General features: G+C 42.1%; 1 protein-coding gene across 1 annotated transcript in view; it reads left to right on the top strand.

The window, feature by feature from the left end:
- The window catches only part of arap2 (ArfGAP with RhoGAP domain, ankyrin repeat and PH domain 2), a 154,561-nt gene that overhangs the window by 54,495 nt on the left and 81,389 nt on the right, over window positions 1–18,677 (top strand). Inside the window, exons 9-12 of the mRNA XM_079579837.1 lie at window positions 3,119–3,225; window positions 6,590–6,789; window positions 13,784–13,869; window positions 16,567–16,749. Of these exons, the coding sequence (XP_079435963.1) occupies window positions 3,119–3,225; window positions 6,590–6,789; window positions 13,784–13,869; window positions 16,567–16,749 (576 nt within the window). The remainder of the gene's footprint in view (window positions 1–3,118; window positions 3,226–6,589; window positions 6,790–13,783; window positions 13,870–16,566; window positions 16,750–18,677) is intronic.

The following is an 18,677-nucleotide window of genomic DNA, read 5'->3' as shown; positions in this document are numbered from 1 at the left end:
GTTCCTCCGTTCGATCTAGACGGGCACTCCCGAGGGGGAGTGGGACAGGAGACACCATGTGAATAGTGATGAACAGACTACAGATAAATTAAATATTGTATCATGATAAGACAAAGTCTGTAGTAAGAAGAAGAAGAGGATAGCGCTGAGTGGACCGTACTTCCCACAGCAGTGTTCCTCCTAAGGCAGCTTTACTTCTTTTGCTGATTTTAGCACTAATAACTAATAACCATAACTTTGACCAATGGGACAAAGCTTTCCTGTGGCCAATCAGGTTCAATCAGGAAGGAAGGGGGAGGGAGCTTTTTCTTCCTCGCTCCTCATTTTGCAAACTATGAGGGAGGTAGGGACTACATTGTTAACATTTGAAGTTTCTCTCATTTTGCAATCTTACAGACTATCACTTTAACGGTGGGTACATGATTATTCCCATTATTCCCAAAAAGGAGGAGGTGCTTAAGTTTAAACTGTATTAGTTACTGTCACAACTTGTCTTTAGCTCTCACAATACCGGTTTTAATGTACCCATGTAAAGTATTCTGAAATTAAATAGTGTGAATATCAGATTTGAAGCCACTGACCTCAGTCACACCTGCCCGCGCATTAGCGAAAAACCTGATAAGAAGATCTAAGATGTAAAATATATTTTGACATTTTTCCTTTTAATCCACCACATTTGGCTACAGTGAGCAGTTTGTTCCCAATTAAAGATTTCGGGGACAGACGTTTTGGCGCCCACTCCCCGGCTTGCTTTTGTGTTTTCCCTGAAAGTACCTCTTCTTTACACTTACCGTACTGCTCATTTTGTGTTTTGCGTAATTACTGTGAATTGTTTTCATTGTCTGGAAGCACACAAGTTTTTTTTTTTTTTTTTCGGGCACAAAAACGAAACCTTTAACGGGCTGTTGTTTTGTAATTTGTAGTTGTGAAGTTTTGGACCTGATCCTATTTTGTTTTGGCAACTTCTTCATACGGCGGGCAATACAAGTTTGCATTTTGGGGGAGAAAAAAAAACAATAACATTCAGTGTCAGCCTTTCATTGCCCCTTCAAGTTTATTTTTGTTGGGCTTTTTGACCGCACCAATTAGTCATGCATTGTCTAGCTTCTTCTTTTGGAGTACAGTGTATTACTCCGTTCCTAATTCTGTGCTTGATTTTTGATGCGCGGCTCGAGCGTGGGCGTTGATGCACTCGGTCTGTCTTCTTGTAGCTTTTCCCTGAGCTTCGGGCGATAGAGATTGTCTAAGCCGCGAAGAGTGGTGAAGAAAGAAGGGTGAGGGGGGGAAAGGATGAGGTGTGATGCATAGTTAGACAGTTGCTTATAAAAAACCACCTCCAACCCCCCCTGTTTGAAAAGGACTGCGGAAAAACGAAAAGCGATTCCCTTGATGCACCTATTGCCCAGTTGTGGAAGTACAGTGCATTAGCTCCAGCTCGTCTGACACATTTTGGCACTTCCACATGCACAAACTCAACAACGGATTTAGATCATGCATCACTGAAGTCTTTTGTGGTTTCTCCGCTGTCTACAAGCTGAAAATATTATTAGATTAGTGGATTTTAAGCCCCTTTTCAGAACGTGAGTGAGAGCAAAAGAGAAATAGGTGAGGCATATCCCAAAGTTACAAAACCGCAAATGAAGCTCCAGCGCAAATTCAACTTGGAAGACGGACCTGCGGCCTTCATTTGTCGCCTCATCAACGGCAGCCGTCTCTGATCACCCAATCACGGCCCCAGCGCGAGCCACACCTTCGCGTCAGCCAATCATCGCAGCGGCTTATCCCGCTTCAGCCATTCATCGTCCAGGATCCCCTTCTTTTGCCTCCCGGTCAATCACTCGGCTGTTTCCCAGCTGTGTTGCGACCCTCCTCCGCCCGTCCTACGCCTGGCCTCTCCTCAGGCTCTGCTCGTCGCATGGACCACCCGCGCCGGGTATCGTCCTACCACCACCAGTGTCCAGGCTCCGGGGAGGATTCTGGTTCATTCATTCATTCTTTATTCTTTATTAGGATCCCTGTTAGCTCCCACAAGTGGTTGCTAGTCCTCCTGGCGTCCTGACACAATATAAAATTACAAAACACACTGCAAAAAGTCATTAACTAGATTAGTAACAATGTCTCAGTTTGAGAATAATAACCCTAATTTGAGTTGTTTTGACTGGGTAAGATGTAGTTGGTCATTTGTCCTAGATTATTTCACTTGTTCTGAGATGTTTCACTACATTTTGTCCTTATTTCAAGTAATTTTCTTTGCCAATGGTGTAAGAAAATTGGTCTTATCTCATTGGCAATTCTACTTTCTTATATGAAGTGAGATTTACCTTAGAACTAGTCTGAAATGTCCTCAAACTAACGAAGTAAACTTGGTCAGATTAGAAAAAAAGTCTAAATGAGTGAAAACCACTCAAAACAAGATACATTTCATCAATTCAAGACATTTAAGCCAATGCTTGATATTTACTTTTTGCAGTGCAGTTAAACTGGAATACATGAATGTTACACATTTCATATAATCATACAACCATAGGACACATATAGGACATGTTGACTATGCTCACATGTACTGAGCTAATTGACCTTTTACTTTCAGCTTAAAGTGTGGTTTACTTTTAGTGTTTCGAATGATAAAAGAAAGTGAGTTCCAGGCGTTTGCTCCTCTGTACAGAACAGTTCTTTTCATCGAGTTACTATTGGGTCAGGGAACAACCAAAGAATTTGTCGTCACTTGGCGAGTCACATATCTGTGACAAAACCCGCTGAATAAGAGTTTGTTAAACAAAAAACTGGGCTGTTTATCCATCAAAACTTTGTGCATGAACATGTGGAGACTTGCCTGTAGTTTGGCCTCAACCGTTACTCAAGACTCTCCTGTGCCTCTCACGGACATTGGTTTTAAAAGGACAGTGGAGCACAACTGTAGCTGCTCTGTTCTGAGCATCATCTATCAACGCCCTGTATTCCATATTATTACTGCAATCTTCCGCCGGGGTCTGAGCCCCGATCATGATTCGCGTTCAATAAAACTTTCTAATGCAGTCTGTCTCTGTGAGTCTCTTCAGGTTGAATTGCAATTTGCATGGTCTCATTTTGCACAATTTTCTTTTTCTTCTCTGTGTAGGACTATAAAGCCGGCCTGGCTATTGCTGAAGTGGAACTGACAGCTGCCCACATAAAAGACATGGACCGGAGGAGTTTTGAGATCAACACTCCTTTCAAGAACTTCTGGTATGTGTGTGTCTTTGAGAGAATACTTATTATTATACAACAAAATGATGATTCACTGCAGTTAAATGTTGACGCCAATCCCTGTCACACTCACAAAAGCCCAAACTTTGGAAGAAGCCGTACAGCTTTGCAGTTGTGTCTTTTATAACAATGTGTCTCTGGTGAGTTCCAGTGTGCGCACCCTGCTCCCCCGGTCAGTGCAGCCCCACGTGTGAACAGGCCGCTGCCCTCACATCGCTAATTATCAATTAGAGCCTGTTATTGAGGCTCCCCAGGTGTGCGGCGCAGATACGGGTGCCTCAGTAGGACACAAAGCCTTTCAGGTGACAGTGGTCCCTCCGGGCTCTCAGTCGATGGGAGCGCTGCTTGTTTGCGCTGTAATGGCCCATTTAGAATACAAGCGTCACAGCTGCCTGGACAATAGTGCAGCCGTTTGTTTGTTTGTGCTTGTTTTCTGGTTTCTTCATCTTTCTTGTCTGTGCGTCGCCGGGTGTAAAGATTTTCCCCCTCATTCCTCTGCGTGTCCGTTGTATGTCCCATCGATCTGTTTTTGCCAGCTGCATTAATGGCCCGGCGTTGGGCAGCTTCGTTAATACGCAGGACGTAATTGCCATTTTGTGTGGAACAAAAAAGAGGGCGAATTAAAATGAGCCCAAGTCCCCTGAATAGTTTTGATGAGGCGATTGCTGCGGCTGCTGTGTGTGTGGCAAATCGATTGGAGGCTCTGGGAGCGCACTCTACCTGCTCAAGGTGGGGATTAGAGAGAAACTCATCTAATCACTTTAAGCTGTGGAGACTCACTTTGGCTTTTCTATTGTTTTGCTTCCATTAAATGGACAGAGCTTTGAGTCCACTGCGGCCGACACAATAGCTCACTTTATGAGCAGATAGAAGTCACAGGGAGAGCTGGCAAAGACGCTGCAGTTAGAGAAACTAAAAGTTTGTACTTTTGATCAGAACGCCCTCCTGCTAAAGTAAAGCTGCAGATAAATGTCTCGCTCAAGGGCATACTAAGGAAAGACTCTGTTCATCTTGTAGTCAGTTTGTTTGTCTTTTTGAACTTCCACTGGCAGACATCTTTGTTCTTTCAACTGAAAATTCCTTTTTAACAACTCACTAACTCTAGGCCACGTCTCTATAAACGCATGGGCCACAACTACACCGCCAGCCCCTGTGCAATTCATATGTAGTTATGAAACAAATAGCATTGTCATTCGGTTAACCTTACATATTGACAAATGTATCAAATCTGAAAGTCTTTGCTTTTCACCTCGCTTGTTGTTGTAGCTCCAGTGTCTCAGTGTGTGTGAAAGTGGAGAGCCTTTTAAAACTCAGTGACTTGCCACCCACACTCCAGGGGCCTGCCTCCTGCCTGCACCTGTCCCTCTGTGCTTTTGGGGCCATGTTGAAGCCACACAGACGCTGTGTGAGCAGTCCTCCCTTTAGACGGGCCCTGGGCAGTCGCCGGTGGGCACACAACAGCTGAACCCAATCAACCTATTGATCTGGGCCAAGGCGGGACGAGCTGCACATCCTCAGCTCCAGGCTAACCCCCTCCACCTCCTCGACTCCCCCATGTCTGCACTTCTTTCTGACTTACTTTACACTGATCTTCAGGTTGCCATGGAGACTGGTGGTCCCATTACTTCTACCTAAGTGTCTTCCTCAATCTACGTTTTTTTTTCAAGCTCCCAATTTTATACCACTGCCGATCCGTCTGTCTTGCTTGTCTTTTTACCCTCACTAAATAGCTTGTTAAATTCACCTAGTTAGCTAATTTTAGACATCCACAGCTTGTAAAGCACAGGATGTTCATAAAACAACATTGTCAGCATCAGCAACTTCTGCAGTCTGCCTCTAGAAGGTGTCTCGAGTGCTCATTAGTTTGTAATGGACACACCGCGTGTCTGTCTGTGTTTAAACACTCCCTCAGTCTTTAATGGAGCAGACAGTTGAATGACAGACAGTGAGCAATGGACATACATGCTTAATGGGGATACCGTTGTTAAAATGAGCAATGTGAAGCATTCAAGGGGGAGAAAAAGAAGAAATTAATTGTAAATGTATGAGCTAAAGGAATGTACATTTGTCAGTGTTTCCAAATCTTTTTCTCCTCCTACCAGCATTGCAAAAACTTTTAGTAATGAACTACAGCACTTTTCAATGGTTCCATGCTTAAAGGGGCTAGATGCAAGTTCGCCATTTTATGCTCACTACTGCCACCTCAGGTCATACGTATAACTGCACCTTCTATATTAAGCGTGTGCATGAAGGCACTTTCTGAGTGACAGTGCAGGATTTTCGAGGCAGTTGTGGTAGATATGTCTGGGCTCATTCTACACATGAGGACATTGTTGGAACATGTAGGGGGAGGGGGGACCCTAATCTCTGTATAGTACCTTTAAGCTAGCCACCTACCATTTTATTAATATATAAAACATTTTACATTTTAAGTTTACATCATTGTTCTATTTTGTTTTTAAGAAACTACTAAAAATATGATTAATCTGCAGTCCTAGCTAATTCGCACCTAATATAAAATATTGCTAAATTTGTTTAACCACGTTATTACTTTGTTCCTCCCTGAGTCATTCATAATACTGATTCATTTGGTTATTTCTTCTTCTTGCGTTATAAATAGAACACAGAGCTGTCTTCCACAATTTTTAAAGCACATAATCCCTCACCGTGTGTTAAAAATGTGTCCATCAGTATCTTCAATGGGCTAGCATGCCGTTAGCTGAAAGCAGAAGCTTGTGTCATTCCCACTGCTGCCTGCAAAAGGCTTCTGAGGCCAATTTGAAATCCTGACCAGCCCAGTCTCTCCTTTCTTACTGCGTTTTCTTTACATATTCATTATTGCAAAATTTAAAACGTGAAATATGGACGCTTAGGTCCCCAAAAGAATGTTTGCTAGTCCTCACTTTGAGATTTGTTTGTTTTGATCTGATGCGTTTTTCCTCATGCCCACAACTGCAAATAGATTGTGCGAACGGCCTAAATTTCTGCCTTCACTTTTCAGCTTTGAAACACCTCGTTCCAAAATAATATCCTGAGAAAGTAGCTTGCATTAGCCCCCTTTATAGATTTGGAGAGCGGAGACAGATTGATTTACCTGGCTCGCCACCCAGGACCCAACCCCCTTTCATCAATTTCATCAAGTTTATTGCAATCACACTTCGCAGTACACCTCCCCAAAAAAAAAAAAAAAAAAAAGTACTGCGCCCCTCCATAACCCCGGCAGGCGCTACTCTGCTGTTTAATTGCTCTCTCAAATTAAATCAATAACAGTGAGGGATTTTGTCATTGCCGATTGTGTGTGCGCTCGTGACTACGCGCGTGCTTTAAAAATCAATTGTTGCAGCTTCGCAGCCGACTCGGAGCGGGAGAAGGAGGAGTGGATTGAAGCGGTCCAGGAATCGATCGCCGAGACACTCTCCGACTACGAAGTGGCGGAGAAGATCTGGTTCAACGAGGCCAACCGGAGCTGCGCCGACTGCCGGGCCCCGCAGCCGGAGTGGGCGTCGGTCAACCTGGGCGTGGTCGTCTGTAAGAAGTGCGCAGGTAAAAGGGCGAAAACCGCACACACCCACGCGCCGCCTTTTTCGGGTCGATAAGGGAGCGGCGGGTCACAATAGGGCGCCATCGTGGGTCAACTTCGGCTTTTTTTTAAGGGGGAGTTTTCTCTACAGTTGGAGGTAGTTTGAGTCCCACAGGTGTGAAACCGCTCCGAGATGTAAGCGCAACGATCGAGTTATGCTGTCCGGAGAAGAGATGCATGCAGACAGTAACTTGCTTTGCTCCGGGGGAGATTTTGTTATGACATTTGTGTTTTAGAAATGTACTTACAGTGCCACCTCCGCTAACTTTGGCACTCCGGATAAAATCTATGGAGGCATGCAGGTAACTTTGCGCTCTAGTTTTAGAGTCTTTCTGACACTACCTAACTAACTTTTGCAGTTATACAGGAATGATTCGCAGAGATTCTGTATTTCTAGTCCGCCAAAATATTACTCAAAGCACCGGGAAATAGAATGATTTTACAAGTGAGAGTGCAGTCTATTAGCATTAACCTTATTAAAGCAGAAGTTTGTAGTTTTTACCTTAATAAATCCTTTTCGTAGTCCCTCTGGGGGTAATACAAGTGTTAATGGGATGATCGGGGGGTCTTTCATCTCCCCCGGTGTTTCTGGCCAGAAAACCACACTTTCCCTGCCTCCAACCCGGCATCCCCAATACACACTAATGGAAAACGTCTCCATCTCTGCTCTCAGTTGTTTACAAAATCACTTTTGGCTTTGCCTGGCCTGCCAAACGACATGCTTTTTCATAGATATTTCAAAAACATAATAGTCTGGGAGCAAGCATGTGGTCGGTGGGCGTGATTGACAGACAACATTAACCAATCAGAGCAACGCTAGATACGTCGCAGTAACAAGAAGCCTTTCCAAAAACGTCCTTTTTTACGAGGAACGCTTTGAGTGCTGTTTCTTGCCCCAGTTTTATGGATTTAATATTTTTCAAAGTATTTAAAACAGATGAATGATCAGAAGAAAACAGTGTATCGGTCGCCGCGCGCCATCTTTAATGTTTTGGAAGAGTGCGTGGTTGGCGACAGGTGACGGCTTCCATCTCTTGGTGCGTGATTGGACTGATGAAATCATGAAATGATGGGCTGCAAGCTAGCTGCCCAGACGGTTCTTCTTTTGAACAGAAAAGATTAGAACTTTTGGCTTGCATTTCTGAAGTTTATGACATGAGGGACAGGTAAGTCCTGACTGTATTCTGTCTACAGCTTTTGGTTTGTTGAAGAACATTTTGCAAAACGTTGTTGCTTGGTTTATCATGACCAGGAGAAGCTAGCAAGCTAACTTTGGGCTAGCGCCACTTTATCAGTATTTACATCCAAGTTTGAGCGAAAAAAAAAAATCTCTATTATATAATGTGGTTGTGGCACAATGTACAATATTCGTCTCTCCCTTTGTCTTTTCTTAGCGTAGCATTTACTCTCATTGACAATTAATGAATAAAAAAAAAAACGCAACATGCCGCGACACCTGCAGTACCGCTTCTAGCCTCTAAGGGCATGGTTACTTAGTTCTCCTTTCAAGCCCTTTTTCTACTGCTAAAGTAGGGGCACAGTGTTCATGTTCTTCAAGTCTTTTGTTTCTTGGGGGTTGTATGTGTCATTCCCAAGCTTGGAAAAATACATAAATCATACAAAAGTTCAAACAGAAGGAAGTAGAAAATCTATTCTAATATACAAAGTGTCAAAATCACAGCGAGCGCGACACGTTGTTAGCCTAACAGTTAAGGCTACCGGCTGCCACACAAACGCAGGGCACTGTGCCGGCCTCGGTGTCGGGACAATTTGCTGTTAAAGTCCCTCCTCTTTTTTCCACGCTTGAACCGCCCGGCCAAACAAATTGTTGACATGCATGTGCGGCGGCGACGTCCTGTTCCCCCCCCCCCCCCCCCCCCCCTTGCGCGAGCATGTCTGCGACCTGGCGGCACTTTTGGAATAAGATCTCAGGTGATAAGCTACTTACGGGGAGCTGGCATCTGGCCCCTGGACTCCCTCCTCTAATCTATTTGGCGATGGCGGACGGCTCAGATGAAATGACAACAAAGATTAGGCTCCGGGCGGGAACTTTGGGGCGATCCCGGACAGCTCCTTGACCCGCTAAACGTGATTATAGAGCAGTCATGCTAGCTGCCCGACGGATGTGTGCTCGGTGTAGCTATCTTTTTACACGGCGCTACACATCCCCCTCTCTCCACGCTCGATCCACCTTCTTCTCTTTCCTCCAGGCCCGTGAGTCTCCTGGAGCTTTAATGCGATTCTTCACCTCACCTCTCCAAAGTCCATGTAATTGGTACGCATCAGATATCAGACATCCCCCTCTTTTTTTTTTCCAAACAGCCTTAAATGATTTCATTTGCAGGGCTGTTTAATATTACATCTCGTCGACACGCAGGGAGAAGAGGGGAGAGACAGTGAATATATGCGGCCGGGGAAGCTGTCCTCGCCCTCTGTTCGCTTCTTAAAATCGTCGGTGGTCCATTCCGAATACCAATGACTGCTCGGGCTTTTAATTAGCGCTCTCATGTCACGGACAATAAAGAGAAATGCTGAACAAGAGGAAGAGGGCCGGAGCGGCGAGAAGGCTAATGGTGGAATGATCTAAGATGGGCTTTCCTATTTCCGTTTAAGACCGAATGATTTTTTAATGGCCCGTTTTTTTCTTTGACCCGTTGAAAAGGAGTGGGATATTGTACAGCAGCGCTTTTTTTTCCTATCATTAAATACTGCCTAGAAAGCAGAGTGAAACACAAATAATTATTGAGCACACTTACCTATTAGTTCATTTGGGAAAGCATGACCAACTGATGAATGCGTTATGCCCCACCTGCATTATGTAGCCGCCTTACCCGCCGGCTTCACCGAGCACATTTTCTCATCTTTACCCAAATCTTAAAGCTTCTCGAGTAGAGCTCACGGACTATTGGCCAGTGTAACCCCTCGTTTGAAAGCTAAGACCTTCACAGCTGATCTAAGATTTGACCTTGCGCTGTCGTTACTATTTTTGTATGCATATTATATTTTTTGTGTTGTTTTTTGACACGTTTTTTTTTTCTTTTTTTTCGTTTTGTTGCACTCTTTCATCACTTTTTCACTACTTTTCACATCACTTTTTGTAGGCTGTTTTGCTGCTTTTTGGTCGTCTGTTTTGTTTGTGTTTTTGTTGCTTTGTTGTTGCATTATTGTCCTTATTTCATCACTTTTATATGACTTTTTGTCGCCTGTTTTGCTGCTTTTTAACGCTCCTCTGAAGCTTTTTTTGCCGCGTTTTCATCCTCATTTACGTCTCGTTTTGGTCGCTACTTGAAGCTCAAATGCACTGTCTTTTCTTGAATTTTTAAATCTCTCAAACTGGCCTGCTCGATTATTGAAAAAAATAACAATTATTTTAGTCATAGTTGAAATCAAGATGATTCAAAAGATTGTTTGCTGCCTTTAGAAACAAGTCCATCTTTATTTTATTTATTTATCTGCCAAAAAACTATGCTGAGATCTCTGTTTCACACCTGCCCCCTGCTGGCCAGCCCTCACCCCAGAGCAAGCACACTGAGTAGCGCGGCCTGATGACATCATCACACAGCGCCGTTTGTTTGCAGAAGCATGAGCCATGGCATCTATCTATCTATCTATCTATCTATCTATCTATCTATCTATCTATCTATCTATCTATCTATCTATCTATCTATCTATCTATCTATCTATCTATCTATCTATCTATCTATCTATCTATCTATCTATCTATCTATCTATCTATCTATCTATCTATCTATCTATCTATCTATCTATCTATCTATCTATCTATCTACGAACACCGAGTACCCTTCAGTCTGGACTACTTCTAAAAAAACCCAAAAGGTCCAAAACGTCTTCCACGAAAGCAATTAAACGTACAACTTGTGTGGGACGTCTGCCGGCAAACGGTTGCTACGGCGACGCTGTAGCACCACTTCTTTTTCCTGTTATTTAAATCGCACGGGCTGGACCGAGGGCCGGAGAGTGCCCAGCGTGCCGCCGCCGCCAGAGTCGATGGGACAGTTTTTAATTGGAGATGAAGTCCACGGAGGGTTTGGGACCGTTGCGAGTGGCCTTGAGAGGAATGCCCTCATCATGTGCGTTGTTCTGGGCTATAGCAAAGAAAAAACAAAAAGATGAAAACATTCACAAGACCCTGAAGGAGGCTGGTTTTTGGGCAGTGTTATTTTCCGAGTACAGATAAAGCCAGATGAAACACTGGATTTTTTTTTTAACTTAACGTAGGCTACATGAAAGCGTGTTGATTTTTTCCCACTTTTTGTTTTTGCTCCCGAACATCAAAAATCCCCTTCAATACAGAATACCCATTTGACCGAAGGTTCATGAGCACTTCTCAATCCTCATGTATGGATTTTTTTTTGCAGCTGGCTATTTTAAATGTGAAGTTTTAGCCGCGCAGTCGCCGGCACGTACACACCCACACGTTTTCAGCTTCATTACCTTTACACAAGCGAAAATGGTCCTGTGGCGCGGCTACGGCTGAGTGGACGGGAGTGTGCGGCGGCGGCAAGAGCAGCGGGAGGGAAATATTTTTCACTTGTTCACGGGCAAAAAGTGACAGAATCTGCCTCTTTAGACCGCCGCGCCAAGTGGGAGGTGTGCGCGCCCTGACAACACGGGCACTCTGCCGCCGCTGTCGCCGTCACCCCCCCCTCTTTTTACTTTTGGGATTAGAGGAACCTGATTTAAACACCCCATAATCCATCAGTGGTTGACATTTTAATGCCGGTTTCACGCACAATTATATCACTACTGGGTGAATGGGAATCCCTGCTATTTATAGTGTCACCTACAGCATTGCAGCTCGGAAGCTCGTCGGGGTAGTCAGGCTGAAGAACATGTAGGTCACGTAGAGGGGTTGCTATGACTGCAGTGACTGTTTATCTGATTGGGCTCGAAAACAACCGAAAGTGGTCCTGCGCAAAAGAAGATATATTTAGTACCTGTATATGATTACACAATTGCCTTAACCAAGCAAATTTTCTCCAGTTCTGCTGAACCCAAATCTAGATTCTCGACTGGAGGTCACAACCTAGAGGCCAGGGAAAAGCTACGACCTACAAAACTGATATAAAATTTTCCCTCGTGTTGTCGTCACATTTTCGTTGCTTTTTTTGGTCAATTTTCTTTTATTAGTTTTTTTTTTTTTTGTCACCTGTTTTGTTGCATTTTTGTCACTTTTTTGATAGTTTTTTTGTTGGTTTTTCATCACTTTATTTTTGTTGCGTTTTCTCACTTTTTTGTTGTTTTTTGTGGTTGATTTTTCATCATTTTTGTCACTTTTTTGTTGTGTTTTTGGTGTTTTTTTGTTAGTTTTCATCACTTTTTTGTTGTGTATCTGTTGGTTTTTCATCATTTTTTTTATCACTCTTGTTGTGTTTTAGTTGTTTTTTTGTTGTTTTTTTTTCATCACGTTTTTGTTGGTTTTCATCACTTTTTTGTTGTTTTTCTGTTGGTTTTTCATCATTTTTTCATCACTCTTTTGTTGTGTTTTAGTTGTTTTTTTGTTGGGTTTTTTCATCACTTTTTTGTTGTGTTTTTGTTGTGTTTTTAACCACTCTTATTTGTGTTTTTGTTGGTTTTTCATCACTTTTTTATTGGTTTTTGTTGTTTTTTCAACAAAAAACAATAAAACAACAAAAGCCAATAAAAAAGTTTTATTGGTGTTTGTTGGTTTTTTAACTTTTTTATTGGTTTTTGTTGGTTTTTCATCACTTTTTTATTGTGTTTTTGTTGGTTTTTCATCACTTTTTTATTGGTTTTTGTTGGTTTTTCATCACTTTTTCATCACTTTTTTGTTGTGTTTTCATCACTTTTTCATCACTTTTTTGGTGTGTTTTTATTGGTTTTTCATCACTTTTTGTTGTGTTTTCATCACTTTTTCATCACTTTTTTGGTGTGTTTTTATTGGTTTTTCATCACTTTTTTGGTGTGTTTTTATTGGTTATTCATCACTTTTTTGTCGCCTGTTTTGTTGCGTTTTTATCACTATTTTGTTGCATTGTTGTGTCTTTTTTTGTTGGTTTTGGATCCTTTTTTGCTGCGTTTTCATCCTTATTTATGTCTTGTTTTTGTGGCTATTTTTCAAGAAGCTTTTAGATTTGGGTAAAGTCGAACTGGCGATAGTGCTACAATAACTTGGTGACGAGTTATTTTCTACAGACTATAGAAACAGTCCGTGCATGATGGATTACAACAAGGGCTTGAAATGATTCTTTAATGTCAGAACTTTTACAATCCACTTAAGCAGAAGTTGGCATGGAAACCACACACTTACCATGTGCTTAAAATATGACAAACTACAACACAGCAGTCTAATGTAAATATTGCAGTATAGCAACTTTACCCAGAATTCTAGTCTTTTCTAAGCTCCACTTTAACTGAATTTAGACACAGCACAACAAAAAGGACATAGGTTTAGTGATATCTTCGTGTCTGGACTGAAAGGAGCAAATCACCACAAGTTCACATAGAAGATAATCCACAATGTCACGCTCCCTGGACGTCACTCACGTCCGCACATACGCTCTTGCCCCCCCGTCTTATATATTATAGATGTCGGCTCCGTCTCTGGCCATAAGCAACCCCGGCAGCCCCCCGCTCACCCAAATAAACAGGCCGACCAGCAAACACAATGAATTACTCATGATTCATTAGCAATTAATGGGCCCGGTTCTCTGCTTTCATTTCCAATTAGGGGAAGCTGAGGGGACTAAATACGTCTGTTGCGAGAGTCATGCTCGGCTTCTCCGTCTCCTAACTGCCTGCTGCTTTATTATTTATTCTACCATTGGCATTTAGAGCGTGTTTGTTTCGCGCACTGAGGGAACGCCGGCGCGCATTATGTATGTCTTAATTTGTGCATATTTCTGTCCAAAAAAAAAAAAGTGAAAGTCTTTGAGGCCCCGTTCTCAGATGTGTCTGTATCTGCTTGTGTTCCAGGGCAGCACCGCTCCCTCGGCCCCAGCATTTCCAAAGTGCGCAGCATGAAACTGGACAGCAGCATCTGGAGTAATGAGCTCGTAGAGGTACGCGCCTTTACGGACAGTTGTGACCTACAGAATGTGCGCTGCGCTGGTTTGTAAATGAGTATCATCGTGTGCATTGGAGTTTTGTATGATAATGTACTTGCATAAAAGTTTTAATGAAGTAGTTATAGTATCTCTATTGATGCAAAAGCAGTACAGGTTGTTGCATTGTTAGTTGTACGGTTGTAAAGGTAGTCATTAGTTATCAGTACTGTAGCTCTCCAGTCTTTTCCAAGGGCTTTTTTTCCCCCCTGTGGTCCTGCATTTGGTCAGGTCTAAATTTAGGTTCAGCAACACTATGTGCCCAAAGAATGAGATCAGCAGATGACCTGGACATCCTGAAAGACCAGGTTCTTCTGTCTTCCCTGATGGCACTGGCATAGTCCAAGATGGCAATGCCAGGATTCACCGATCTGTTGCTTTTTCATCCATTTTTTGTTGCCTGCTTTGTTGCGTTTTTGTCACTTTTTTGTTGGTTGCTCATCCCTTTTTTTTTGTCACTTTTTGTTATGCTTTTATTGCTTTTTCATCACTTTTTTTTACCACCTGTTTTGTTGTGTTTTTGTCACTTTTTTGTTCGTTTTCATCACTTTTTTTTGTTGGCTGTTTAATGTGTTTTTGTCACTTTTTTGTTGGTTTTTCATCCCTATTTTTGTCACTTTTTTATGCTTTTATTGCTTTTTCATCACTTTTTTATCACGTGTTGCGTTTTTGTCACTTTCATGTCAGTTATTCATCACTTTTTGGTCAAGTTTTTGTCACTTTTTGTCACGCTTTTGTTGCTTTTTCATCACTTTTTTGACCTGTTTTGTGTTGCTTTTGGATCCTTTTTTTTGCATCATTTTCATACATTTCATATAGTTTTTGTCACCTTTTTCAAGAAGCTTTTAGATTTGGCTAAAGTCGAACTGGACATCCTGAATGACCAGGTTCTTCTCTCTTCCCTGATGGCACGGGCATATTCCAAGATTCCAGGATTCACCGAGCTCACGTTGTGAAAGAGTGGTTCAGGGAGAATGACATGGATTGCCACAGAGTCCATATTTGAACCCCATGGACAATCTATGGGATGTGCTGTAGAAGGCTTTGCACAGTGGTCACACTCTCCAATCGTCAATACAAGATCTTGATGAAAAAGGAATGCAACACTGGATCTTTTGACATTGCAGAAGCCTTTTGAACTTAAAGGCACACTGCGTAGCATTTTGGACTATACTGTACCATCAAAACAAAACATGCTCGACACAGAAAATGCTATTTTTGCAGTGGATAATGAAAGAATGGATCTGGATGAGGGCCCAACCTGTTTAACTCTCAATTCTGCTGACTTTAGTCGACGTCTCCATGGAAACGAGCTGGAGACGTACTCACTCCTGGTAAAGTTATAGTCATGTTTTAGCAAAGCAGAGCAGCTCAGAGCAAAAGCACATGTTTGTTTGAGGTAGTTTTCAATGGTGAAAATATATATCATAAAATAAATGCTTGTATTTCTCTTTTGTTTTTTGGGTGAAATCTTGCGCAGTGTGGCTTTAAATACTTGAAGAGTTCATTTGCAAAAGCAGATATCTCCGTTTTGAATTTTTTTTCTAAATCGTTTTGTATATTTGTTATTGCACGCAACAGATGCCACTTATGAAGCTAAAGTTGTGTGAATTTAATTAAGAACAAGTGACTTAATATTTGTATGGCACTGAAACAAATCTGGTAATGAAAAACACTGCTATGTAAAGAGGAATGTTGAAGCATACGTTGAGTTTTTTCAATGGCACTTATCTGTTTTTGCAAATGAACTCTTCACTTTTACTTCAGAATAACTTAATTGATTTTGTTCCAGACAGGCATTTTTTTGAATGAAAAACAAACCCACACACACAATACAATCAAAGGAGGGATTTGAAAGTAGGACTGTGCATTTAATCGAAATTCGATTACAATTTCGATTATTACACTAAACGATTACAACATTTGCATAATCGATTTTCAATTTTTTCCAAAATTTTTTTGCAAAGCAGACAGCGCTGGGATTATTTTCCCTTCGCATTTCACTTGCCATGGCTCATGCTTTTGCGTGACATAAAAACAAACGCTGCGTGATGATGTCATCAGGCCGCGCTGCTCAATTTACTTGCGCAGGTGTGAGGGCTGGCCAGCAGGGGGCAGGTGTGAAACGGTGACCTCTCCTTAATCGAGGCAAATTTGAAATCATTTGTACTTTTATGACTGTTCAGAAAACAGAAAATATTCAGCATAGTTTTTTTTATTAATAAATATATAAATAAAATAAAGACTTTTTTTTAAAGGCAACAAATATTCGTTTGAATAATCGTGATTTCAATTATGACTAAAATAATCGTGATTATTATTTTTTCAATAATCGAGCAGCCCTATTTGAAAGTTTAAAATGTTAGTTGTAATTTAGTCCAAACTCCTTCCTAACGCATTTCTATCATCCCATATTCTACACAAGGGTTAGCTGATAAACACATCTCACCACGTTTAGGGACCATAGTCGATAAAAATGCTTTATAATTAAATGCGCGGCGCACACTGGTCTTTTTTCCACAAATGTCTGCTTTCCAATGCACTGGAGAACCAAAACAAATCTCATTCCGCTGCTGGAAATTGAATCAGGAACATGCCCTTTAAGCACAGGTCCCGAGTACACGGTCTCAAAGTCACCTGCTCTTTTACCCACAGCTGTTCCTGGAGGTGGGGAACCAGAACGCCAACGGTTTTTGGGCGGCCCACCTCCCCGTGGAGGAGGAGCTCTACAGCGGCGCGTCGGCCGAGCAGCGCGCCACCTTCATCCGCAGGAAGTACCGGGAGAGGAAGTACTGCCCGCCGCTGGATGACTGCGACAACCTGGAGCAGCTAAACCAGGTGCACATTTAATAAAGTCTCGGGGCAAAGGTCAAAGAGCTTCAGTGGTGAGGATTTGGGACAGGATGAGCTCTGCTTTTGTAGGCTTATATCAATATATCCTGCTCAGTCTGTACACTCTGCTCTCAACTGGATATCTGAGGAAGTGGATTCTTAAATGAGACAAAAAGATTGATGAAAAAGTAGCATATTTAGCGCCGTCACTGTTATCTAGATACAGAGAAAGTGAAGCAAAAGCAGACAACTAAGCTGGAGATAATTGCATGTTGGCTCTGTGTGCTAGGAACTTAAGTTTATCTCAAAACCTGATTATGGTGTAATCTATTGGGATTGTGTGGGTGCAGATTGGTCTGATTAGATCATTTTCATTTCAGAAGTTATTTCAGGAGCAGATTTCAGATCGCGTGCTCACTGCTCATATTGTGTCCCCAAATAAACAATACATGTGACCACACGCGACGCCCTGATCCAGTCCTCGAGTTTTCGCTAATCGCTGTGGTTTGTGTTGTCGTTACTCGGCTCGCACTAAACTAAAGAAGCGGTCAGAGTAAAAAGCTTGCATGGAAGAATAATTAAAATCGAGCTCTTTAAATATTGTTTTGTTTGTATTTCCTGTTTGCATCAAGTATGTCAGATTTAGCTCAAAGCGGTGGCTAGCCTCAAACAAGTGTGAACGGCTGGAAGTTGGAACAGGCGTCCATCTCACAGGGGATCACAGTCCCAAAGCATCTACATTTTTCATATTGGGTCATGCTGTAAGGCCATACCATCTCTGTAATACAGGCATGATTCCATAATAAACAAATAGGCTGATCGCAACACATTTGCTAATGCTAACGTGGTGGCTAGTGCTAATGTCCACATATATTTGAAGAGTTTAGTGGTGCTAGGCTAATGCTAGGCTAGTGCATCTCTATAGTAACTAGTAGCCTGCATTAAAAACAGTCTGATCCAAGCACAGTGTGCTCTTTTACCCACAGTGAGGCAAATCACTCATAACGCCAGACTACTGATATAAATGTCTGTCAATAATTTTTTTAATATAACTGACCTTATCAGATGAATTACCGCATTTTGAGGGACTATTTTCTAGCGAATCACTCCGCCGCTACGTGGCTTGCAACCATGAAGCTGATGCTGCTCAAATATACATTTGTTTTAAAGAGGGGGTATTATGCTTTTTTCAATCACATAGCACCAGTCTATAGCACACTACAATGATGACGAAACCTTCTGTTGGTCTGTTAATGCAGTAAATTAAAATAACTGCCTTGTATAAAATTGCTCTCTCAAAAAATGGCTGTAGTGAATGTCTTGAAATAGGCCTCTGTCTCTTTAAGAACCTCTGACCCTTTCCGACACGCCCCCTCCACACGCTGTCTGTGGCATCAGTGGGGAGGGGGTTCTGCTGAAGAGGTTGGTTAATCGGCTGGTGACGAAAGCTCGGAGGCGTCTCCAGGAGGTGGGGGCGTTCCTAGGAGGACTCGGGCAAACCTATCCCTAAAATGGCTGCCATCCGAGTTTTTACAGATTACTCAAAAATACGTGAATGTGCCAAGGCAACACTTCAGGCATGTTTTTAATGAGGGAGTGACATAATAACATGATGTAAAGCTTGAAAAAGTCGATTTTGCTTAACACCCCCCCTTTAATGCAAAATAGTTATAGTTATTCTATCGACACAGACATTTATATGGGTAGTCTGGTGTTATAATGAATTTGCCTCAGGTGCACTGTGCTTGGTTCAGACTATTTTCAATGCAGGCTACTAGTTACCATAGACATGCGCTAGCCTAGCACTATAGCCGAGCACCACTAAACTCAAACACTTCAAATATAAGGACTGCATGAATTAATAAAGAAAAAATATCAAATAAGGCCCTATGTCAAAAATCCTGAAATGTCACTTTTAGTCCTGAATACTCTTC

Source organism: Gobius niger (genome assembly GCF_951799975.1).
Source record: "Gobius niger genome assembly, chromosome: 21".
Lineage (NCBI taxonomy): Eukaryota > Metazoa > Chordata > Actinopteri > Gobiiformes > Gobiidae > Gobius > Gobius niger.
Note: the sequence above shows the minus strand (reverse complement) of the source record. Positions and strands in the feature narration are given on the sequence as shown.